We start from the raw sequence: 25,997 nt of genomic DNA, 5'->3' as shown, positions 1-25,997 counted from the left end.
AGTCCTCCCCAACAAGGGGCCATTCAAAAGCCATCCTGGGGCAGAGTTACTGACTTTGATCACTGAGCACTCCAAGCCTAAAAGTAACCCAGACCAGAACAAGGTTCACGTTTTCCCACGGCCTTACAGACTGTTCTTTGTGCTTGTGAATATTTCCACTCAGAGGATGAATTTACAGACTATGGTCTGAGTCAGCACGTGCTTAGTTCTTGCTAAGCTCAAACTGACCTTCATACCAGTTAAAAAAGCTAATCCTGCACTTGCAGTCCTTTCTTAAACCAGAGTCCCAGTCTTCCCCGTGCAAGGGCTCAATATCATGACCCACAAGCAGAGCCAGCCCTATTCTCACCTGCTCACCACCTTCTCTATCTGGGCAGGCTTCTCAGTGGATGATTCTTTGAGAGTCTTGTTCATCTGCAGGGCCACCCAGACCTGAGAGTTAAGGCTGGAGCACTGGAGTGGAGTCTCACCCTCCTTGTTCTTTAAAGTGACATCCGAGCCACGGGAGAGAAAGAGACTGCAAAACAGCAAGGAAGGATCAGGATTCCCCAAGGGAAACCGTGCAAGGGGAAAACAAGCTGAATCACATCCTCCAGCCAGCCCTTAGGGGACAAGGAAGAGTCTGTAGTAGTGAATAATCACCTGAGTGTTCTGTATTAAGCATGGTTCAGGGAATCCTTCTACGTGAAGGCGCTGGCAGAAGCCACAGACTGGAGCTCTGGGCACTCATGAGAGCTCTGGGCCAACCTCGCCCTGCTTCAGGCATGACAGGTACCCTGCTGGCACCAGCCTAACTTCAGCCAGGCTTGAAACTCTCTCTGGCAGGGAAAGATATGGGGTGGGAAAAGCAGGCTGGAAATGGAAGAGTCCCACAGGAAACTGGTGTTGGACTTGGCCTTTGTTTATACTCACCAGCCTTTGGTGAGTACACATGATGGCTTTATTCAGAGCAGGGATGAAGCAAAGGAAAAGCCCTGTTACCATACCATGCCAGGCTAGTTGTGGGGAAAAAAAAGCTTTAATCAAGGAAGTCTGACACCTTGCTGCTGGGAAGCCCAGGCTGAGCACAGCCCCTCTGCCCAACACTCCAGGAACACTCCATGTTTTCCGACCAGCTCTGGCAGCCGCGGTACCTGGGACCCCATCGCCCCTGGGAGCAGGGGAGAAACAAACCACCCATCCCAATCCTGGTCTGTGCTTAAATGACAAGGGCACTTCAGAGGCTCTCCTGAGCTCGCCAGAAGAACCCCAGGCAGCCAGGAGCAGGCAGGGCAGGGCTGGGGCTGTACTTACACCACGCACTCGTAGCGGTTCTCTCGGGCTGCGATGTGCAGGGGGGAGTCCCCGTGGATGTTCACGGCGTGTAAGTCACACTTAGCTGCCAGCAGGATCTCTGCTATGTCCACACAGCCAGAAAAAGCAGCCCAGTGCAAACAAATGTTTTCCTCCTGGAGGGGAAGGAGCACAGAGCAGAGGTTGTTTAGTGCCTGAAAACCCCATCGCTCTGGGACGTCACCTTCCTTAGCTCTACACCTGCAGCCTTCAACATGTGGATTGCAGCCTCCATCCCCTCACTGCTCCTCCTGGCTGGGAATGCCAGGGTGGACAGGGAAACCTCCATGCAGCCAAGGAGGGAGTTCTCACTCCATCTGCCTCCACACACCGAGGACGGGGAGGCTGCACACGCAGCGATCCGTCACCTTCCTCACACACACAGGCAACTCGTCTGTCTCTGAGCCACAAACCAATCTGGATCAATCCGTGAGAGGTGCCAGACATGAACAAACATGCTGGAAAAGGCTGGAAGCTGAGCTTCCCCAGCCCAGACAGACAGGAAAGCCAGCGTGTCTCCCAGGGCTACAAAATGAAAGAGGAAAAGAGCACAGCACAAAATTAAAGAGGGAAGGAGCACGCCGGGTGCGTGAAGGTGCTGGAAAGAGAAGCACGAGCCACAGGGAAAGCAATCAATCTGACTCCAGGCATCTCTTAAATACTGTATGTACTCATCTCTCACTAGCAGCACTAGAAATAGCTGAACACTCATCTTTCTGAGGGAGATATTTTAAGCAATGATACTCTGTTTTCTGTTACAGTGCAATTTGCAGCACACGCCGATCCCGTCCCCATGACAAGCTCTAAAGACGTCGATTACAACAGTGCAATCATAGTAATGATCCCCTCGCTTTTCTCCTCTTTTTTATTTTTTCTTTTTAGAGCAAAAACAAAGCACATGTTTTAATCATTGCCACTTAACTTAAGATCCTTCCTTAAATGGGGAGGTATTGGCTGCAGCAGGCAGTGGGGAGAGCGTACCATTATGGTACCATCTAGAAAAAAACCCTGATCACTACAGAAAAAATTCACCCTGTGGATTGCACCCACGTGCTGCTACTCAGACAGGTTACAGACCCCTGGACTCGCTGCTCTGCCCCTGCCTCACAGCAGCATCATCCCAGTCAAAAGCATTTCTCCCAGAGAATGATGTTTTCCAGGAGAAGTGACATTGCTCCTTACTGCTTGTATGGGGGGGGTTTGCTCTTCCCTTTCCCTATTACACTGTCTTTATCTCAACTCATGAGTTTTCTACCTTTTCCCCTTCCAATTCTCCCCCAGTCCTGCTGGTGGGGGAGTGAATGAGTGGCTGTGAGGGCATTGGTGACTGGCTGGGATTGAACCATAGAGTCATAGAAACACAGAATGATTTGGGTTGGAAGGGACCTTAAAGCTCACCTCATTCCACCTCCCTGCCATGGGAAGGGACACCTTCCACTAGCCCAGGTTGCTCCAAGCCCTGTCCAACCTGGCCTTGGACACTTCCAGGGATGGGGTAAGATATGACATTAAAGCTACCAAGGAAACTGAGACCTTCAGACTGGGACAGCAACTCCTCAGGAACAGCTAGAGCCTTTCTGAGCCCCCTGAGACAAATGTGCCAGCAGCTTCCCCTGCCAGCACCCAAGACACAAAATGAGGCATTTAGGGAGAGAAATACAAACTATCTACTCCTATCCCTGGGATTAAAAAAGCACTGGGAGCACTGGACAAGGAAATACAGTGCCAGGAGACATGTTAGAGCATGAACTGATATCAGGGCAGGCACTTCACTGTAATAGCTCTGTGCAGAAAGCAATGAGGCCAGTTGCCCTTCCTTAATCAAACTCCCTCACATCTACAGGCCAGAGCCTGGAGCAGCTCCTCACACCCCAGTTCACACCTAAGTGTGCCTTGAAAGCACCTCTGGGGTTTCAATACCCTTAGAGACTGGAAAAAAAAAAAAAAAAGAAAAAGAGTATTAAGGAAAAAAAGAAGAGGAGCTGTGCTGACACAACCAGTCTCCTGAGGAAACCTGGGGAAAAGGGAGACAGTATCTCCTTTGTATCTTCTCTGTTTACTTGGAAATCCCTGGGAAACCAGCTGGCACAGCCCCACAGTGGGCCCAGGAGCATCCAGGGACTCAAACAGCCAGTACACCCCACTGGAGCAGGATTTAAGGAGGTGAGGAGCAGGCCAAGAACCAGCTCCAGCACACTGAACTGGACGTGCTCTGTCCACATCAGTGGCTTCGTGCCTGAGATGCCTTGGAAAAGCCAGGCTGGTGATATCTGATGGCAGAGTGTCTGCCCAGTCCACCCAGAAAACACAAGTACGAGCTTATGCCCCTCAGAAACACACAGGGTGCCCCAAATCCACGCCCAGTGCTGACTGGCCCGTGACCAAGGTGGAGCTGGCACGTCTGGACTCCAGGGGACCTGCCTTGGTGCAGCATCCCAGTGGCAGCAAGGTGGGCCCAGGTGGGTGAGAATTCCACACAGCATCCTCACAGGCTGTGACAGAAGAGCTGGAGCTAAAGGACATCTTGCCAGCTTGCAAACTTCTTCCCAGAACACGGTGGGAAGTTCTCCCACCAGACACTGTTGGCTCACTGCCTGTGTCAAGGCACCACTGCACCTCCCTGCACTGAGCCCAAAATCTGTCCCCTCAGGCATGTTTGGTCTGTAAATAGAGCTTGTGGGTAATTTCTGGAGCAGGTTGCAGCAGATCCTTACGTTGTCACGGATGTTGATGTCCGAGCCCTTCGCCAGCAGCAGCTTCACCAGCTCGATGTGCTTGTACTCCGTGGCCCAGATCATGGGCGTCCAGCCTCCGTCATCCTGGGGAGGGAGGACAGGGTGAGACACACAACAGGCACCACAGGCTCCTGCTGCCTTCCCAAGGAGCCACAGACCCCTTCCCTGTCTCATCACATCTCCACTGCTGCAGGTCCCTCAGGGATGGACAGCTGACTGTCCAAAAGGTACAACAAACACCCAGCTCGTGTCAAAAATCTCCCTGAGAAGCCTGAGGGACCTGACTTTCGCCCAGAATGGGGAAGCCCAGAGCAGCACTGCCTTACCCCATGGAAATGCAGTAACTCTGTGATGGCAAGTGCCAGCCTTGACCCATCCCACAGCATGTCCATGATCCCACTCCAACCCCCCCCACTAGGAAAAGCACAGTGACACCCTTGAGCAACAGGCTCCACAGCAAATTCAGGGGCAAGGAGAAACTGCAAACCAAAACAGCTGGAAGCAAAGTTTCCATGAGGACAGTGGAGGGGATGCCCATGGAACTGTCACCCTATAATGATTTTGAGGTGTCCCCCATTAGTTGGGTGACCATTGCCCAGACAGAACAGTGCTGAGCTGAGTGCCTGCTGTGGGAAAAGCAGCTCCTGCCCCACAGCCAGGCCTCACCTGGCAGTTGACATCCATCTTCCCGTTGGAGAGCAGGTACTGGACGACGTCGTAGTGCCCCTTCTTGGCTGCCAAGTGCAGACACGTGGAGCCCTCTGCATCCTGGACACACAACCACAGAACAAGCACTCAGGGACACCCCTTCCCAACTTTTTCCAGCTCTGCATGGCACCAAGTGATGCTCAGGAAAAGCAGGAGGACTTCACAGACGGAGCAGAGGACTCCAAAAGCCCCCAGGCCACTGCCAGGAGGGAAGAGAGCGAGAGCCAGAGCCAGCACTGAGCAGAGCTCAGGAGCTTCCCACAAATCTCAGAGGTGCAGAGGAAGAGGCTGAGAGTGCAAAGAGATGCTTTTGCAAAGCTTAGGGAAGGTACAAGCCCCAAACCCCGGCAGTGGCGTTCCCCTTCCCCGACAGACCCTTTCCCACTCCTTTCCAAGTGCTGGAGAGCCAAAGCGAGGCAGAAATCCCTTACAATTTTCGCACTTTACATCAGAAAAGTGGCCTTGTCTCAACTTGGAATGCTCCACTTATTGCTGTGTTTCATTAGCCCAAGGCCTTACCCCAGCACCTGGCAGCAGGGCACAGGGGTGTCCTGCACAGGGCCAGGAGGCTCTGGAGAGACCAAGTGCCCACAGCCATCTGCCCAGACAGGAGATCAAAAACAACCCTGAAGGCTGAAAGGAGAAATGCCTTTGGGAGCTGGGAATGCAGGGTCTGGCGGAGATGGACAGGCTGTGAGTCATGACGGAGATGCTCCCACACTCACACCAAAGATCTCACTGGTTGGAGCCTGATATTTATCAGGCCTTTATATCCCAAGAGCTTAGCACATAACAAGGCCCAGAGAGCAGGAAATAAGGAGGAGGAAATGAAAGACTGAAAACCAAATTACTCCTTCTAGTTTATCCCATGGAAGCAACACCGGAGGTGAGAGTTTTGGGATGGAGCTGAGTGGACTCTGTGGTGCAGGGTGAGGGAGTGAGGATGGGACATCTCAGGTCAGGGATTGCACCATGTGGGCTTCTGGGGATGCAGAAGGAGTTTCTGCACCCCTAGAAGTGCCTGCATAAAAATGCCACAGCTTTCCCTTGGATTGGCAAGAGCCAAGTGCAGCTCCTGAGCCCCGTGGAGAGCAGGCAGATTTTAACAGTTTCTTCAGGTTTTGAGTGGATCAACAGTTAACTGGATCACTCTGGGGTCTGAGAAGCCTCCACCCAGCCCTGCCCTGCCCTCAGGACCCCCTCCACTGCAGTGCCAGGGCTGGGTGGGCTCTGCAAACACCCGCTCCAGGAACCAGCCGGATTTCTCATGGAAATGGCTGGAGACGATTCCAAACTGCATTGTTGCTGCTCTCAAACAGATGAGTAATTTGGTGCAAGAAACTAATTAACATAATAAACTAGTCTAGACTTCAGACGTGATCTCAGGCTTCTGATTTCCTTCTGCAAGCTCAGGATTCCTTTCCTTCCCTCTGCTTTTCGAATCACAAACTCCCCTCTTTTCCACAGGAAAATAAATCAGGTGAGAGATGTTGGGACTGCTCTGAGGCACTGGGGACAGTGGTCAGCACGAACCCACATGTGCCTGTCCTACCCTTTTCCCTTTCCCAGCTCAGGATCAGGCTTTCAGGGATCCATCTGGGGTGGGCAGCACTGGATGCCTCGTGCAATCCTGCCAGTTCCTTCACAAAACCAGGTTGTGACAAGAAGTTCACATGGGGAAGGTTCCTGTGCTCCAAATAGATTCTGATTTATGGGACTAATAAACAATCTGTATATTTTCCAAGATTGCAAAGCAACCAGAGCGTGTTAAAGGCAAACAGACAGCTGCATTTTATTGTATTGGTTTAAATTAGAGGGTAGGGTTTGAAGATGGGGTTCAATTTTGCCACAGCAGCGTGACTGCAAGAAACCACACATCAGTCTTTTGGAAAGGAAAGCTTCCTCTGTCTTTTTTGCTGGCTTGGCAAGCACCTAATTACCAGCCCACTTTAAAATATCACCCCAAAATCCTCAATATTAGAGTCTATATAGAGAAGGAAACTCTGAAATCAAACTGCAGATTCACTGCAATGGATTTGTGCCACTAAGATTCAGTGGCCTCATACGAAATCAAATACCCCTGACATTTGGTGCCACAAACCAACCAAGCAAGTGGCAGCACTTGCCCCGAAGAACTCATGACCAGGACTCTGCAGCAGTAAAATGAGGCTGTGACACCCCCAGCTCTTGTTCCAAGACAAACCAGCCCCTTCCCCCTCGGCCTGTGCGTTTCCACCCAAAACTTCACATCTACCAAGAAAGACATGATGGACAGAGGCTTCTTCAGGAGAAAAAGGTAAGGAATAAACTACCTTAGGATCCACTAGTGCTCCAGCCTTGATAAGGTATTTCACAGTTTCCAGGTGGTTGTTTTCTGCTGCTTCCATCAGCGGGGTCCTCTGGTCCTCGGAGCAGGTGTCTATGTTGGCACCAGCCTGTTGGGAGGCCAAGGCAAAGGAAAATCAGAGCCCTTGCTGGTTAGAAGAGGAAGGGTGTGGGAGTAGAGATTCAGTAGCAAGATTTTTTCCTGAAATTTAGCCATGAAAAAAAAAATTAAAGAAAAAAAAAAAAAAAAAGAAGCAATAAAGGCAGGAAGGAAGGCAGTGCAACTTCACGTGCTCTGGAGAGCAGCACACACTGCCCGCCCTCTCTCCTGCTTTCCACAGCCAGGAGCTGTAAGGAAAGCAACAGCTGGTATTTAATAACTCCTGTATTAATGGATTTTGTACTCCTACTTTCTAGATATTGCTTGTGCACAGTTTGGAAAAATCAGCCTCCTCCTTTTTCCAGCAGCTTTGTTTTCCCTGGTGCATCACTTAAGAGGAAAATAACCAGCTCTTCCCAATGTCACGAGCAGTAAGGAGCAACTTGCTGATTGCAACAGAAGCAGGAGCTGTAAAAAACATCCTGGGGATTGGATAACTCTTCCTGTAGAAGGCAACAACACCATTTCCACAGAGGTCTCTGAGCATATGTTCAGCTCAACATGGAGTGCCCTCAACCAAAACCTCACTCTGTCCCAAAACACTCTGTCCTGCTTGCTTGAACTCTTGGGCTGAGCTCAGGAACCACCAAATACTTAAACCCAAAGGATCTCAGACACAGTTCTTGGCAGGCCCTGCACGTGTGTGTGTGAACATCAGACCTGTTCACAGCAGCCACGTGCTGACTCAGCTTCACCTGGCACGAGGAGCTGGCCCTGTTGCTTCCAGGTGCCTCCCACTGAATTCCTTTGTTTTGACTCCTTTTACACAGCTACAGCCATTCAAAGCAGAGCAGAGAAGAGGCATTTCAGGCTTAACAAGCTAGGGCTATTCCCAGCCAGATCCTGCGCTGCTGCCGGGAAGAGACAAGACGATGAAGCACCTTGGAAAGAACCCAACCCTACTGATAATTAAACTGTTTGTAATATCTCCCAAATTTTGCTCCTTTTACTCGTTCTGTTGTCTTCCTGTGCAGTAATTTCAGTGAGTGAGAGCAGCCAGGCAGGCCCACAGCTGCCTTCAAAGAGAACTCAAGAGCTCTGACTCCAGGTGCTGAAATGCACCATCCCAGCAGCTCATTTCCAAAGACAAAGCACTGCTGTCAAGGGTTCCCAGTCCCACAGGATAAACAAAACATGCTTCCAGTCACTCCAGACCATGTGTGCCAGTACTAAAAAGAAATACTATAACTTTTTTAATCCTTTTTAAATTCTTTACATCATTTTGGAGCCGGTTCAATGACAGCACCCCTACGGCTTTGACCATCTTCCCTTAACCAGAATCCAAATCTCAGCTGATAAACCAAACTTGCATCTTTCCTTCTCCCCTTTCTGCTTGTGGGGTATTTATAGCGTGGAGGAAAATCCTGCTGGAGTTATTGATGGAAGAGAAGACAAGGACCTGTGTGCTTCCAGGCTCCAGAGCCTCACTGCCCTCACCACAAAGAGCAACCTGGCAGCAGCTTGGAGATCTCCTGCAGCCTGACAGCAGGAGATGTGCCTGGGCTGGCACATCTGGCAGTGCCCTGCCCTGGCTGTGCCCAGGCACAGATTCCCACCTGCTTCCCACTGCCCTGCACCGAAGCTTCAAAGCTCCTTGCCTGGAGGAGCTCCTTGCTCCTCCCTCAGCAAACCCTGGGACTGAGGAGGCTTTTTACAGGAAGGGATGTTTCAGTGCTGATTGCCAAGTGTGTTCCAGCCACGTGGGGCAGGAGACCAAAAACCACAGCAAATTGTTTGTAGAGAAGAATGTAAGTGGAGACAGACCTGAATCAGCATATGGCAGATGTCCACGTGGCCAGACTCAGCAGCAGCATGGAGAGGGGTTCTCTTACTCTGGTGCTCCATTTTAAAATTAGGGTCGATTCCATCCACTGAAAAACACAGCAGAGACACTTTCAACCACAATTCAGAGATTAAAGTGTAACAGGAGAATCCCATCTCAGCTAAAGGCTTTTAAAGGCTGGGTTCCCAGCCCATCCTCAGCCCTCCTCACATCTCACTGCACATTGAAACCAGAAAGCTCTCAGGGCAGTCCCAGGGACATTTGACAAGCAACAACCCTGTGAGAGGAAGAGGAGGGGCAGGACTGAGCTCTGCTCTGGGGGCACCAGGGACAGCCCCCAGGGAATGGCTGGAGCTGTGTCAGGGCAGGCTCAGGGTGGATCTCAGGGAAAGGTTCTTCCCCCAGAGGGTGGTTGGCACTGAACAGGCTCCCCAGGGCAGTGGGCACAGCCCCAAGGCTGCCAGAGCTCCAGGAGGGTTTGGATGACCCTCTGGGGCACAGGGTGTGACTCTTGGGGATGGGTTTGTGCAGTGCCAGGAGTTGGACTCAATGATCCTTGTGAGTCCCTTCCAACTCAGCACATTCTGTGACTCTGTGAACCCTCAAACCAAGAGCTTCAGAAACACCCTGGAACTCAAAACCTTTAAGGCATTACAATATCTACACAGGCCATGTCCCTCAGACTCTCAATTCATCTCAAACCCAACACTACACAAGAACAGAAAGAAAATAAAAAATGCTGCTTTGTTTAAAGCAACACAGAAGTTGCAAATGAAGAGTTGGTGCTACCTGGACTTTTCTGCCTCACAATTATTAACTGCAATTAATATTAGTGATTGTTGCTGCATCCCTGCAAACATAGGGCTACAACATGGATGGGAACTTCTCCAACTAACACAAGCTTGGGATCTGGCCAGAGATTCTCACAGCTGTGCAAAGACTGAGAGATGATGCTGACAGGCAGACAAAGATGTCTGGGCATGATAACATGTTGCATATGATGAGGCCATAGTTAAATATCAATGAATAACACTTTTGTCCTATTGAAGAAAGGAACAATGGAGCAAACACTTGCTAGACAAAAAAAAAAAAGAAAGAAAAAAAAAAAGAAGGAACTGATAAATGACAAGAACAGGAAGTGTCCAAAAATGTACAGCAAAGTCCGGCAGTGGAGAGGAAATGATCCTGAGGTAACATTGTGTCCTTCAAAGGGGGAGATTCCTCAGGGATATTTGTTGGTAAAAACAGGCTCAGCAGCTCAGAGTCATCTGGTGACAGACAACTATGAACCCCCAAAACAACCCCATGTACTGAAAGCTCTTCTTTTTTGCTCTTCTACTGATGGGTCTCAGCTTAAGCTGACTCCCCTCTTTTTACCTCTCCACTGGATGCAGATATCCATCTATCCCATTGCACAGAGAGAAAATGTTCTGCTGGACTGGTAAAATCACATGTAGGTCATTTCTGGGGACACAACCAGCTTCTCTGGATAAAACAGTGGCTCAAATACAGAAACAAGTTGGGAACAGTCCACATTTCATGGAGAGATGAAGCCATTTCCAATGACACATCACTTGCAGAGGTGGATTTCTCCTCCAGCTCCACTCCCAAGGGGCAGTGAGGAACGTGACGTGGGACCATGCTGGGCACTGGACACTGGGAGCTGCCTGGCAGGAGCTGGGAGTGCTGCCAGCCAGGTCCTGTCCTGGGAAGGAGACACCTACCCAACATCAGCAGGACCTTTTGCAGCTCCCCTTGCCTGGCAGAGAAGTACAACTGCTTCGGATGGAACCGTAACTTCTTGGGCCTGCAGGAGCGGGGAGAAGAGGAGGAGTTAATGCTCAGTGAAGAGCACAGCAGGCATGTCACCCCCCTGCCACCCAATGTGCATGACCAAGTCTGTCCTACGGTGCCCTGTGCTGATCCCACAGCGTGGGCAGCAGGGCAGGGGGGATTCTGCCCCTCTGCCCCACTCAGGTGAGACCCCCCTGCAGAGCTGCCCTAGCCCTGGGGAACAACATCAGGAGGACATGGAGCTGTTGGAACAACTCCAGAGGAGGCCACAGAGATGCTCCAAGGGCTGGAGACCCTCTGGAGCCAGGCTGGGAGAGCTGGGGGTGCTCACCTGGAGAAGAGAAGGCTCCAGGGAGACCTTAGAGCCCCTTCCAGGGCCTAAAGGGGCTCCAGGAGAGCTGGAGAGGGACTGGGGACAAGGGATGGAGGGACAGGACACAGGGGAATGGCTTCCCACTGCCAGAGGGCAGGGTTAGGTAAGATGGAAGGAAAAAAATTCTTGGCTGTGAGGGTGAGGAGGCCCTGGCACAGGTTGCCCAGACAAGCTGTGGCTGCCCCATCCCTGCAAGTGTCCAAGGCCAGGTTGGAGCAACCTGGGCTAGTGGGAGGTGTCCCTGCCCACGGCAGAGGGTGGTACTGGATGGTCTTTACAGTCCTTCCATCCCAAACCACTCTGTGATTTCATGATACAGCTCCAGAGCACCAGCAAAACAGAAGAACAAGTGTCCACAAGGAGGTCTTAAAACTTCCAGCTCTGATCCCAGCCAGCCTTGTTCCAGTGAGGGCCAGATCTACTCAGTGCCACTCAACAACAAACTCTGGGTCTCACTGCTGTGAACAGGAACTTCCAGCAGTTACAGATGCCAAGGAAAAACTAAATCCTCCACAGAAATCAATAAGACCTTTAGAGCTGTAACAGTTCTCCCAAATCTGTTGGGGGTGACAAATGAGCGAACAAAAGAAGCTCTGAGTGGGACCAAAGTCCAGAGAAGCTAAATCCCATTTTCTCTAGTTAAGCAACTTGGGAACTGCAGAGACCCAGTGGGTTTTTTTCTTACTTTTCGGAGTCCAGGGCAATCAGGGCACTTTCCAGAGTTTCTTTAACTGGTCCCTGGGTCAGGCTCGTAGTAGGCTTTGGAAAAACTGAAGACCCAGCCATGTCAAACCCCTCAGCAGCCGAACTTTCTGGCTTGTCTTCCTCTGACAACCGTGTCCCAGTGCCACTGGAGAGGTAAAATGAGAGACAGCCAAGGCACAACCATTAAAAATACACTACAGCTTGGATCTCATGCCAAAGAAGGAAAGCAAATGCATTTTAAATACTTTCAATACTACACTTTAGATAAGTGTAACTGGAATCCAAACACAAACCAATACATTTTACAGCTTTTTCGGTAAGAACTTGCCCAAGAAGGAACTGCACTGCCCAGTGATTACACTTTGATGGTCTCTGTGCTACAGGAAAACCAGGAACATGGGGCAAGGCAAAAAAACCACCTGAACAAGCCCAGATGGGATGGGAAGTCAGAGCACTGTCCAACACCAGGTTGGCTTGATTTGTGTTCTCCTCTTTGTCTTCCTCCCCTCTTTACAGTTGTGCTCACGGGTGTGAGTCAGGAGCTACAGAGCTACAGCCATGCATCTGCAGGAATGTCCCTGTCACTGAGCAGACCTGGCAACATCAGCCAGTTCCAATCCTTAAGAATGGAATTATTCCATAAGAGGAGGGAATGTTTAAATCCTGATCACCCCCATCCCCGGTGCCTCTGCCCCAGCTCACCCTGTGGTTGGTGTGATCTTCTCCAACACAGTGAGCGACACAGAACACACCTGCAGGTCCCTGCAGCTGAGCTTTGGCTTCTGAGAGCAGGACCAGGAAGCCCTTCGCTCATCAGGCAAGAATTCAAATTCAAAGCCCGGTCTGGGCATGAGGTTTGAGATCCTCCCCCCCTCCCAGCTCACCTCCCCGTCGTGGTGTCGGCCCTTCCCTCCACGGCCGCTGGTTTCTGCTGCTCGTAGGTCAGGGACACCGTGGAGGTCGTGTCAGCCTTTGCTATTGTCACCTCCTTGGCCTTGGAGGCCTCTTCCCCACAGTGTGGGCAGTAGCTCGTGTCGTTGACCTGGGAGGCACAGTTCTTGTGGAAGCGGTGGGAGATGCTGCTCTCGGGCTGACACTCCATGAAAGTGCCCTGCAAGAACCACAGAGGGAAGGGATTCACACCTCACCCACCGCCGCCCTCGCCCCTGCCACATGCTCCATTCACCACCACTCCTGCCCCTGCTGCGTCCAGTACAGTAAGCAAGCACTGCCACTTCTTGAGAAGAGAACAAAACCAAGGTGAAGAGGGAAAAAGAAAAACAAACTCACTTGGTTAGGGACTGCAAAGCAAGATTTTTTTTGAATTGTGCTTGGGAAAGAGACCCGAGAAGTCCCAATTTCCAGCTCTTTCCTCAAACGCTTGAAGTTGTCGCTTCTGTTTCCAGAAGTGCCAGTGCACTGTAAGGACGCCCCCAAAAACTGCAAAGGGAAACTTCAGGCCTGTGTGCTGAGCCAGCACTAAAACCACCCAACAAAGCTGCACACAAAAGGATCTACGTGAATCTCATTAAATCGGTCGCTGACCCCAGTGCAACCTAAATTATGCAAGTTCTCTGCCTGGACCAGCCCCATCTGCTGTTTAACCCCAGTAAGGTGACTGACTGCTCATGCAGCAAACTGGGCAACTTCTCTTCAAATTATTTTCCCTTTCCAGCAAAGTCCTTCCAGCTGGGCTGCAGGGACACCAGAATTCCCTGCCCTGTGGTATCAGTGGCACCTGAAGCCCTGCTGGGCTCTGGGTTACTGATGGATGGCACAGACACTCCCAGGTTCACACCCCTGGGGGCCAGGACAAGGCACTGAGAGATGTACAAGCGTGCAAGGAAAGGCCACTCTTCTCCTGAATTCACAGTCCTCCCAGGCAACCTAATTAACTCTATTTCAGCTTTGCAAAATGCCTTAAAGGGTTTTAAGGATTTCGTCTTTCCAATGATCTCTGACTCAGCAGGAAAAGCCAGGATGGCTCCATTTACTACAGTAATGCTTGACACTACTGCAGCATCTTCCCTGGAGTCATCCTGAAAAGCACCAGCATCGGACAATTAAGGCTCATCATCACCCTGTGAGGCCTCAATTGGGGCCTTTCAGCTTTACCAACAGGGAAACAAGGACACTGACCACTAAAGGACCAGACCAAGGCCAGTAGAAGCCTCGGTGTCAGAGGTGGAAGAAGCAGCAGGAGATCATAGAAACACACACTGGTTTGGGTTGGAAGGGACCTTAAAGATCATCCCATTCCGACCCCCCTGCCATGGGCAGGGACGCCTTCCACCATCCCCAGGTTGCTCCAAGGCCTGTCCAACCTGGCCTTGGACACTTCCAGGGCTGGGGCAGCCACAGCTTCTCTGGGCAACCTGTGCCAGGGCCTGCCCACCCTCACAGGGAAGATTGTTCCCTAATATTTAATCTATCTTCCTAATATCTAATCTAATCTAACTGAGATCTCAAACACTGCCTTGGTCCAGTGCCATCACTCAGATTCCCCACCTAAACCAGGGAGGGGGACACAGAGGGCTCACAGATTCTTTTCCAAACCAAGCTAATACATTTTTTTTGTGTGACTGAACAAAAGGAAAAAAAACCAAAACAACAAAAAACAAACCCTTGTTCCAAAGGAATTCCTAAGGCGAGACTTCCACCATGCCAAAACCCTTTTTGTAACACCCCTTGGGGTCTCCAGGAAGATAAAGGCGACGATTTCAGCTACCCTCACACACATCCCTACCGAAAACGCCTCCTGATGTGCTGTGGAACGAGGTGCAGCTGATGCCAGGGAGTCAGTAAACCCCTTTAGGTACCATCTCCACCTTCAGCTTCCAGGCTACTGCGACAGGCACCCCCTTCCCTAGATTGAGAGCACGGACTTACTGCAGTGCAAAAGTATCCACAGCCAGGGCAACACTGGTGTTTCACCATCCTCCCTCTATGGTCCTCACACAGCACCAAAAGCTGGACTTTGTTAGACGGGCGCATCAGTTCATACTTAACCACACTGTTTGTGCAGCGGCCCAGCTGGAACGGGAGAAATTAAAGGAGATGAAATTACCGGAGACCAAAAACACTCTCTGTGCTCGTGCTGAGGAAGAATCTTGCCCGCTGCCCTGAGGAGCCCTGGCTCTTCCACAGCGGTTCAGGCGCGTGCCAGGCAGCATTTAGCAGTGCAGCAGGAAGCTGGGAGAGCTGCTCTCACAGGAAGGGATGCATCATTCACTAACTAACATGCAAGTGGAACCCCCCCCAGTCGCTTGTTGCTTGCAAGGAAATTAAAAAAAAAAAAAAAAAAAAATCATCACTGGAAATAGGCAGGAGCCAAGCAGCAGCAGAAGGGGCAGTCCCAGGGGCCTGACTCACGCAGCACACACTCTTCCTTTTGCCAGGAAGAGCGTGTGTGAGTGACCAAGAGAACGAGGCCATTCGCACTAAATCTTGTTACTGCTCAAAAGTAGAAGTCACAGGAAGATAAAGGGGAAAATAATTGCTCCTCGTTGCCAGCGAAGTTTATCGTCTGTACTGGTTCCAGCACTGGCCCCTGCCCAGACCACAGGGATGAGGAGCCAGGCTTGCATGAGAGCTCAGCTAAAGTCACATTTGGAGCATGTTTTCCAGAGGATTTCACTGATGTAGAGCTCTGGGCTCAAAAATCAAGAGAATCAGAGAAAGGTGTGGACTGGAAGGGACCTCAGAGATCATCTCATCCCACTCCCTGCCACGGGCAGGGACACCTTCCACTAGCCCAGGTTGCTCCAACCTGGCCTTGGACACTTCCAGGGATGGGGCAGCCACAGCTTCTCTGGGCAACCTGTGCCAGGGCCTCCCCATCCTCACAGGGAAGAATTTCCTTCCCAATATCTGACCTACACCTGCCCTCCTTCAGCTTAAAGCCATTCCCCTTGTCCTGTCTCTCCAACCTTCTCATGCCCCACCTGTTCTGTTAATGGCAGCAGGTTCCACAGCTGGGGTTCCCTATTCCCAACCACTGTTCCTTGCTCTGCTGCACCAGAGGGATCAGCACTTCCTTCTGCTGCCCCACTCCCACAGACACATCCCACTGTCACATCCCAGGTGCCACCTGCCAGCACAGCCTGATGCTGTTCAGGTTCTGTTTCAAGTCCCTCTGGATAATAACCTTGCTCTCCCCACGTGCCTGGTAAAGGACACTGATAAACCAGGAATATAAAGGTGAAAGGCTGCTCCAAGGACAGGTCCCTCGGAGGGAGGGGACACAGTCACTGTGTGTTGTCACCATGAGCAGAGTCAGGCAGGGACTCGGTGACTGTTCATCACCCACAGCCTGTCCCTCTGCTCTAGCTCAGCTTTGATTTGCTGCTTTTCCTCAACAAAACTAGACTTTCTCCGTAATTTTTTTTTAAACTCCCACTTTTCCTGTAGAAGCAACAACCCCGTGGGAAAAGAGAATGGATTTTAAGCCAGGCTCATCATTCACCCCTGGCACGTCCAAATCTGCTTTCCCAAACTCCACCTGCAAAGTCTCCCTGTGGCTGTGACACCTTGGCTGGACTGATCCCTGTCACCACCCCAGTCCAGGGCCTGCAGGGGTGGCATGAGGGGACCATTGATCCTTTACTGAGGAGGAATTTTACTGAGCTGAGGGAATGTGATTAACATGTGAAAAGCTGCACTATCCGTGTGAGGGAGACCCTGTACTGTCATGTCACACTACATGATTTGTTAGAAACCCTAAAAGAAGTTTGACATGATTAATTGCTGTTTTCCAACCATTAGAGAGTGCAGCAGGGTGCTCATAACTATTTATAACACTCTCCAAGGACATGACAGTCTGGAGAAGCCACTATTCACACATACAGTATTCTCATAACATCTATGAGTCATTTATCCCATTATGAAAAAGAATCCAACATAAAGCAAGGCCTTTGCCATTCCTCCCTCTGATTTACCCAGGGACAGAACTGTCAACCCACCACAGACACGAGCAGGAACTCTTCCATGTCCCTTGTGTTTATTCAGGAACCCTGGGGTCCCTCCTCTCTCTGACAAGTCTCCCAGGGCATTCTCTCTTGAATGAGTCAATTTTGCCACCCTTTGGGAATTCCTCTCTCTGTAGGTACCAGCACAGACTAAGACAAGAAGAGCTGAGCTGCAAATCTGATTATCCATTTCTCGCTCCATCCACCCCTTCTCCAAGGATCCTGGAGGAGAACTAGAGATATTCTCACTCCTTGCCCTACTACCAGTGAGTATCAGGGTGCTGCAGTGAGACTGCAGCCTGGCTGAAGCCAAAAAGAAACCCAAGTGTCTCCCAGTAAAAGGAGGACCCACCGAGTGCATCCCTGTCCTGCAGTCTCACTTCCCAAACTCTGGAATGGAGTCATTTTGCCACTTAATTCCACACTTTTGGAACCAGCAGAGCCCAACAAGCTCAGCTGTGACCAATGAAAAGGCACTGAGTGCACTTGTTGTCTGTCAGTCAGACCTGGGACTGCACAGAGTTGCCAGAACATCGAATCAAAGAATGATTTGGGTTGGAAGGGACATTAAAGCTCATCCAGTCCCACTCCCTGCCAGGGGCAGGGACACCTTCCACTAGCCCAGGTTGCTCCAACCTGGCCTTGGACACTTCCAGGGATGGGGCAGCCACAGCTGCTCTGGGCAACCTGTGCCAGGGCCTGCTCACCCTCACAGGGAAGGATTTCTTCCCAATATCCCACCTAACCCTGCCCTCTGGCAGTTTGAAGCCATTCCCACTTGTCCTGTAGCTCCATGCTCTTGTAAAAAGTCCCTCTCCATCTTTCTTGTGGGATCCCTTCAGGTACTGGAAGGCCACAATGAGGACAGGGGAAGCTTTGGAACAGAAGCCTCTTAGGGGAGGAGGAGAGAGGAAGGCTGGGGCAGCAGAGCACATGCCAAGTTCCCGAAACTCAAGACCTGCCCATGGAAAGGTTTGCATCAGCCCCTTTGTAGTCAAGGAAAACCAGCTCCAAGCTTCCCCTGATTGGATTTTCTCCCGTGGATCCATGTGAATGTATTTTAGCCTACTTGGCCTCTCAGTCAACAAGATCCAGCCACACACAGGCTGGGACAAGCAGAGAGACCCACCCAGAGCCTCTCCCTCTGCAGACACACCACCTCCTCCCTTCCCCGTGGCTTCATCCCCACAGTGGGACACACACAGAGTGCTGGAGCCCTCGCTGAGCAAGTGAGATTCCCACACCAGTGGGGCCCAGTCTAGCAGGCATAGAGCCCCTGCACGACCCAGCACGTGTTCCTGGCACAGCTTTTCACTCTCTGTGTCTTTGTCCTCAGCACAAAAGGCTGTGAGAAGCTAAAAGACAGGCTCCTACCTCGTTGTCCACGCTCTCCGTGGCCATGCACTGGTTGTTGGCTAACGTGGTGATCTCTCTGCTTTTGGGGGTTTCCATTCGACAGCTACAGAGGGGAACTTCCTGGAGACCATCTACTTCCATTGCTTCAGGGCCATTGGAAAGACCTGGAGTACAGAAGACCAGTAAATCAACTCAGATTCTCTCTCAGGACAAAGGACACAGTCCATCAACGCCACTCGTGCCCTGTGACATCTTCCCATTCCATGTCCTGAAATGCTCTCAGGGCATCACCCAAATCCTGTGAAAAAAGGAACCTTCTTTTACACCAGCTGGAGTTTGCAAAAGCCTCCTGTGCTTTTCCAAGTCCAGCCACACTGCAGCTGACTGTGCTGACATCAAGACTGGTAAGTTAAGAACAGTTTACTCTGAGAAAACCTCAAGCAGGCAGAGCAAGGATGAGGCACAGATTTTTATCAGCCTGTGTCTCCTCCCCACCCACCCCACAGAATTGTGCCCTGGCACCAGAAGATTTGTAGGAAACCATCCAGAGCTGGAAATTTGAATAGCCACTGGAGTGATAAATAGAGAAGATCAGGAAAGCACAAACTTCTATTTGCAGAGGCCTATTACACAGATGGGAAAACAAAATTCCTGGGACTATTTGGCCTCAGTCAACCAAGAATTATTTATTTTGGAAAGAGAACAAACCAGGGAAAAGAAAGCAGCAAGATGCTCCAATGTTCTTGTCTTTTCCTCATCCCTTTCTCTCAGATGCTGAACACTTACAAACCGATGAAAAGGTGGATAATTGATTTGGGGGGGTGGTGTCTCTGCCAGGTATGGGGACACAGTGGGAATGTTCTTGTGGGTCCTCTGGATCCAAATCAATCACTGGCTTAGCCATGATTGCTAAACTCTGGCCTAGTGACAGGAGTCTGATTCTGTCCTACAATCCTGTTCCAATCCTGCACTGAGACACCTCTTTGCAATGCTTGCAGTACAGAAGCAAATCCTTTGGGCTGGTTCACCCTGGAGCATCCCAGAGCTCTCCCTCCCCACTGCCAGGGGATTGACTCACAGCAAGAAGGAATTGTGCTGCTGCTTCTTGAGCTTTTGAGAGGAGAGTTATTTTGCTGCAAAGTTTTGAAGATTAACTTTGTTCCTGAGGGAGATTCCTCTTTAATTCCCCTGGCAATGGCAATATCCTCCCCCCCACCCCCAGCCCCCTGCCCACGGCTCTGACCCCATCAGCAGAACACAAGACCCTTTCGTGTCATCAGGAATTTCCTTCAGCCAACAAGTTGCAAGCCCAAGCCCAGCAAAGAGGATGTTTCAAGACATACAAGCACAGGGAAAGTCCTCTCAGTTTTCATGTAAAATCCTGTCAAGATCTTAAAGGTTTAAGAGCCTTTTCTAGGAGCGCAAATCACAAAGCTCATTCCTTGCCTTCCGAGCTGTCACTTCCCTAATCTGTTTGACATCCAGAGGCTCTGGAGAAAGCATCCCTCATCCATCCTGACCCTCCCTTGGTGGGGGACTCTTTGATGTGCCTCTATCAAAAGAGCCAGACAAGCTTTGAGAGAGTGACAGGGACAGACAGGCGGATCAGGCCCAGGCAGCACTGGGAACAGCAGCTGGGGCTGAGCACCCAGGGAGGGCCCAGCACCATCCCTCCCCTCCCCAGGGCTGAGCAAGTGATTCCTGGGGACACAGAGACAGTGGTTTGGGGGGATGCTGAATCAGCACTCACAGGGAATGGAGGGGAGATGCCCAGTGGGACAGGAGGGCTAGGCCAGTACTTCAGACCCCTTGATGGGGATTCCTGAGCCAGTGTGCCCCACTGGAACTGGGACAGCCACATCCTCAGCCTCATCCCTATCCTCACACACCTTCCCTATCCTCACCCTCATCCCCATTCCAGCTCCATCCCTACCTCATCCCAATCCCAACACAGTCACCATCCTAGCCCCATTCCTATCCCAGCCCCAGCCCTATCATCATCCCCATACCTATCCCCATTGCTATCCCACTCCCATCCCTATCATTCTCAGCCCCACCCCAGCCCCAGCCCCATTCCTATTCCAGACTTATCCCTAGTCTTATTCTCATCCCAGCCCCATTCCCACCACTATCGTCATCCTCATCCCCATCCCAGCCATATTCCTATCCCAGCCTCATCCCTATCATCATCCCCATCCCCATCCCCATCCCCTGCCTGGTCCCAGCCCCATACCTATGGTCATCCCTTCCCCTATCCTCATCCCCAGACCAGTCCTACCCCCATCCCTATCCCCATTCCTATCCCAGCCCCATCTCTATCATTATCCTCATCCCATCCCAATCCCACCCCATTCCCACCGCACTCCGTGGCCACCAGGGGGCAGCCGGGGCCCCGCACGGAACAAAGGCCCGGCCCCAAAGCCAGACCCGGCCCCAAACCCAAACCCAGACCTGGCTCCAGACCCAGACCTGGCCCCAGACCCGGCCCCAAACCCAAACCCAGACCTGGCTCCAGACCCAGACCTGGCCCCAGACTCGGCCCCCAAACCCCCCCTGGCCCCAACCCAGACCTGGCCCCAGACTCGGCCCCAAACCCAGCCCCAGCCCCAAACCCAAACCCAGACCTGGCTCCAGACCCAGACCTGGCCCCAGACTCGGCCCCAAACCCAAACCCAGACCCAAACCCAAACCCAGACCTGGCTCCAGACCCAGACCTGGCCCCAGACTCGGCCTCAAACCCAGCCCCGGCCCCAAACCCAAACCCAGACCCAGAGCAAAACCCAGACTTGGCCCCAAACCCAGATCCAGCCCCAAACCCAGACCCAGCCCTAAACCCATTCACAAACCGAAACCCAACCCCAAACTGGGTCCCAGCCCCAAACCCAGCCCCAGCACTCACCCCCCGCCGGCGAGGACAGGATGCCCTTCACCCGCAGGTCCAGGGAATCCAGGGACACCTCCATGTACTCCATGCTGTTCTCCTGGCCCGGGCCCTCCCTGCCCAGCGATGGTTTATAGGCTTCAGCACCTGGATGGGAACAGGGGGATTCACACAAACCCCACCAGCACCACCCACCCCACAGGGTGCCAGGGACCAGGCTGGACCCCACAGCTGGGACCAGGCTCTGTGCAGGCTCCTCAGGAATGATGCAAACACAACATCTGGGCACACGTGGCACGGCTGGTTCCCTTCCCCAGCTGGTCAGACAGGGCTCCCACCTCCACTCAGGCAGGGAACAACCAGAGAAAACAATCAGTGAGACAAGTTCTGCCTCCGCAAGCACCTCTGCCTGCTGCTACAGTGGCACAAGGAAGGGATGGAACGGGACCCAGAGCATCCTCCTGCCTCCAACCTGCTGCACAGGGCTCAGGGACAACATTCCAGCCAGGCAGAGCCAACCACCCCCTCGTGCACCTCGGGAAGAGGACGAGACAGGTGGCATTCAGCTTAATGGGAGGGAAACACATAAAAGCCAAGTTCTGGCTCCAAGTGAACAAAGCTGCTGCTGCTGGGAAGAGATTGTGTGGGGATCCCTCATTGGGAAGGGATTGTGTGGGGATCCCTCACTGGGAAGAGACTGTGTGGGGATCCCTCACTGGGAAGAGACTGTGTGGGGATCCCTCACTGGGAAGAGATTGTGTGGGGATCCCTCACTGGGAAGAGACTGTGTGGGGATCCCTCACTGGGAAGAGACTGTGTGGGGATCCCTCACTGGGAAGGGATTGTGTGGGGACCCCACAGAGCCTGAGTGAGGATCATCAATCACTTCGCACTCCCTTGGCTTGACTTTCTCCCTCAGTTTGCTTCTCCCACTCCAGCTTGGCCAAGAGAGTTTGGTTACCCTGGAAGAGCAGCTGCCACTTTTACTAAAGGGGCAGAAAACCAGTCTGCATCTGAAATGAAGGATTAGGTGTTTGTTGTGAAAGGGAGCAATGGTTCCTACTTCATCCTGGGAGGAAGAGGAGCAAGACAGGTGACTGACAGACCCCAGGCACAGGCCAGAGGCTGAAACATGGCCAAGTAACTCAGAATTAGCCACAAACCTGCTGATACAAAAATGGCCTGTTTGCACTGAATTAGCAGGAGTGGAACAATAAACCCTTTGGTGGCAATGGATGTGTGAAACCTTAGTAATGAGACACAGCTGCACTTCAGAGACTCTCCACTGTATTTCACCCATGGTGTGACCTTTCCTGAAGGACATCACAACCAGCCTGCACTCCTGGCTGCCCCAACCCCCAGCTTTCAGCACACAGAGGCCACTGAAAGCTTCTTCTAAGTGCTGGGTAACTCAGGACAAACAAGAGCTTACACTTGAGATGGGCCAGAGGCAGCTCAGAGGCAGCTCATTACAAACACTGTGGTGCTTTCAGAATGAGCAAAGCCAACCTGCACATTTCATCCAGCTGCACAAACATTCATACAAAAGCAATGGAACACAACTGGTGGTTCTTTCTTTTCCTTCTGCATCTGAACTTGCTCCCTGAGCTCATGGGACAGGAGTCCACACCAGTCACAGATTCACAGAATCACAGACTGGTTAGGGTTGGAAGGGACCTTAAAGATCACCCAGTTCCACCCCACTGCCATGGGTTCCACTACCCCAGGTTGCTCCAAAACCCCATCCAACCTGGCCTTGAACACTTGCAGGGATGGGGCAGCCACAGCTTCTCTGGGCAACCTGTGCCAGGGCCTCCCCACTCCCTGCGTAAAAAAATTCCTCCTAAGATCCCATCAAACCCTGCCTTCTGTCAGTTTAAAACCATTCCACCTTTCCCTGTCACTATCTATATAAAAGGTCCACCTTCCTCCTTTTTACAAGCCTTTTCTGGATACTTTAAAACAGAGTTCAAGAACAATCTAATATTCCTCCAGCATGGCAAGGACAAAGCCACCTCATGTGTTAAAGTGGCACCAGCAATGACTGCCAATTCACACCCTGGTTTATCACACCCCAACCTGGGGAAGGAAGAGACTCCCAGGCCTCAGGTCCTTCCCCGTCCACCTGCGAAGGCAGATTTGGGTGCAGCTAAAGCCCCAAAACACGATTAGTTACCTAAAACACTGGCTTGTTTCTTTTTATTCCTCCGTCTCCTCTTGCGGGTGGGTTTCAGCCACGGACTGTCCGTCTTCCCTTTCCTCTTCAGCAGCTTCTTCTTGACACTGGACTCCGAGCTCTGAAGAACCAGAGAGGCCACGTGCACGTCAGGCATGTCGGCACCAGTGTCCCAGCAGCTCCTTGTGCCCGAGAGGAAGAGCCTTTGTGCAGCTTGAGCGGCGCAGAAAGGCCTCCAAGGACCAGGGGTCTGAAACCAAGGGGTGCTGAGGTGCCTTTATAGCACCGAAAAGGAAACCCAGGCACACGTGTGGGTGTATTTCCTGTCATTTCTGTAGTGCAGGCGGCACTTTCTCTCTGCCATGGAGGCCCTCACACCAGCTGAGCACCTCTGTGCAGCACTGCAAGGGTGCAGGCACACACAGGCTCCCAGCTTCCCAAAAAATGGTAGAATCAGAGGATCACACCGTATCTGGAGTTGGAAGGGACCCACAAGGACCATCCAGTCCAGCTTCTGGCCCTGCACACACACCCCAACAATCCCACCCTGTCCCCTCAGAGCGTTGTCCAAACCCTCCTGGAGCTCTGGCAGCCTTGGGGCTGTGCCCACTGCCCTGGGGAGCCTGTTCAGTGCCAACCACCCTCTGGGGGAAGAACCTTTCCCTGGGATCCATCCTGAGCCTGCCCTGACACAGCTCCAGCCATTCCCTGGGCCCTGTCACTGCTCACACACAACAGAGATCGGAGCTGCCCCTTGGGAGGAGCTGCAGACTCCACTGAGGTCTGACCTCAGGCTCCTCTTCTCCAGGCTGAACAAACCCAGTGCCCTCAGCCACTCTTTGTATGGCCCCTCCAACTTGGGAGTGTTGTCCAAACGCTCCTTGAGCTCTGGCAGTGGGGTTTTCAAACTACAATGTTCACATTTCTCCACAGCTGTGTCAGAAAATGCCAACAAGAAACCCGCCTTGCACCTGGAGAGTCTGGTAGGGCTGGGAGGGACCCAGGGGAACTGAACCCTACAGCAGCAGCACATCCCCCTCCCTGAGCCAGGCACTGCGTAAAACAGACTAATCATGCAGCAAATATTCAGCCACATGTATGAACCTAAACAGAGTTTGGGTTGGGGTTTTAAAAAATAGAGTTGTCTGGGGCGGGGTTTCAAAGTCAACATTAGAATGGGGAATGAGGCACCACAACCCCGTCAGGCAGACTGCAAGGCATCCATCACACAGTTCGTGTTCCAGCTGAAATTCTCCGCTGCTGATGATTATCCAGCTCCCACCAAAGCTTCGGAGAAACCTCCTGCTAGCACTAACAGCAGCTGGATCAGGCCCTGCCTCCATAGGCAGCTGCACCATGGGCTGTTCCCACAGTGAGGGAAGACAGAAACGCTGCCCCACAACCGCCCCAAGTGCGGGCTCACCACGTGGCTTTACCCCAACTGCATCGCTCAGCGTGTGGGGGAGAGCTCTGTGCTTGAGCCAGACCCTGTCTGGGGAGCTGACTGACTCACCAGAGCACAAACCACCACCCAGCATGGGGAGATACGAGCTGGGAGGTTGGACTGAGCACAAACTCAACCCTTGGTCTGGGCTAAAGCTACAGACTGGCCTCAGCTGCCCAGAGAAAGGGGGAGCTGCCCAGCCCCTGCTCCTCACTCCTCTCTGGCTCCCGGAGTGTCAGGGCACGAGGAACAAGATCCTAAAGAGCTTCAACGATTCATTTGGTGTATTTTGTAATTATGGTTCTACCTTCAGCTCAAAACATCAAGAAAATGAAGCCAAGAATTTTCTCAAGGTGACATGAAGAGTTGGGGTGCCTTAAATGCTGGCTCCTCAACTTGAGAGGCTGTGGAAAGGGAGCAAAGTTCTTAAGTAAAGGGGAGGGTGGGGGACAGAGACAAACAATGAACAGCAATTCAAATTAAAAAAAATCATCGGGTTCTTTTCACCAACTAACTAAAAAAAAACCAGAAATCCCCAGCACCAGCTGAAAGTCTTGACCTTGTGCTACACAACCAACCTCCCAGAGAGAGGGTCAGTCTGTCTGTCTGTGTGTGTGCTATTTGTAAGTCTCCCTGGTCAGAGCTGCTCATCTGGAGTGAGGTGGATGTCAGATCCGTGTGAATTTAGGCTGTGGGCTGGGCCAATGGGTTTGGGAACAACTCCACCCGAGCTCCAAAAAGCCCCGCGGAGCTTCAGGTTGGTAAGGAAGCATTGCTGGCTCCTACCACTTGGCAACTGTGCATCTGAAGAATTCAAGCACCCTTAAAACGCTTCCATCAACATTCAAACGATTAAAAGCAGTCAACACTTCGTTGAAAACAACAAACCCTCATTAGTTAGCATCAGAAAGCAATTAAATGTACCACAGATCAGGGTTAAGCACCTTGTGGAAAACAATACTCTGTGTGTGGGTGGTTTCAGAGAGTGAATTTTGTCAAGGAGACTGAAACTGCACTGCTTTGCTCTCTCTCTTTCTGGCAGCAGTGCAAAGGGGAAATCATTATCAACAGGCCACAGGCTGAAAGACAATTCAGCAGCCCAGCTTACCAAGTCAGACTCGTCTCCATCCTCCTCCTCCTCCCCAGACTCTACAGACTCCTGTTCCTCCTCAGACTCGCCATCATCGATCTGCAACCACCATTTGCCCAAGAGCAGAAGGAGTCAGTCAGGTCGGGTCTCTCAAAGCAGGGCATCCCC

The 25,997-nt window shown here is 51.8% G+C and overlaps 1 protein-coding gene across 10 annotated transcripts in view; it reads right to left on the bottom strand.

The window, feature by feature from the left end:
* EHMT1 (euchromatic histone lysine methyltransferase 1) overlaps positions 1-25,997 on the bottom strand; it is a 123,487-nt gene that overhangs the window by 16,102 nt on the left and 81,388 nt on the right. For 8 of the 10 annotated variants that reach the window (XM_050319759.1, XM_050319762.1, XM_050319765.1 and 5 more), the window contains 14 exons: positions 25,848-25,928; positions 23,296-23,416; positions 21,138-21,266; positions 18,257-18,402; positions 14,805-14,948; positions 12,800-13,026; positions 11,896-12,060; positions 10,768-10,850; positions 9,025-9,131; positions 7,088-7,210; positions 4,734-4,835; positions 4,047-4,151; positions 1,294-1,448; positions 350-517 (listed from right to left, as the gene is read on the bottom strand). In XM_050319759.1, the coding sequence (XP_050175716.1) occupies positions 350-517; positions 1,294-1,448; positions 4,047-4,151; positions 4,734-4,835; positions 7,088-7,210; positions 9,025-9,131; positions 10,768-10,850; positions 11,896-12,060; positions 12,800-13,026; positions 14,805-14,948; positions 18,257-18,402; positions 21,138-21,266; positions 23,296-23,416; positions 25,848-25,928 (1,856 nt within the window). The remainder of the gene's footprint in view (positions 1-349; positions 518-1,293; positions 1,449-4,046; positions 4,152-4,733; positions 4,836-7,087; positions 7,211-9,024; positions 9,132-10,767; positions 10,851-11,895; positions 12,061-12,799; positions 13,027-14,804; positions 14,949-18,256; positions 18,403-21,137; positions 21,267-23,295; positions 23,417-25,847; positions 25,929-25,997) is intronic. The other 2 variants (XM_050319768.1, XM_050319769.1) reach the window with 1 other exon arrangement.

This window comes from Myiozetetes cayanensis, unplaced genomic scaffold (genome assembly GCF_022539395.1).
Source record: "Myiozetetes cayanensis isolate MyiCay16 unplaced genomic scaffold, myiCay2020 scf23, whole genome shotgun sequence".
In the NCBI taxonomy this organism is placed as follows: Eukaryota; Metazoa; Chordata; class Aves; order Passeriformes; family Tyrannidae; genus Myiozetetes; species Myiozetetes cayanensis.
This window is presented reverse-complemented; position numbering and strand designations above follow the sequence as displayed.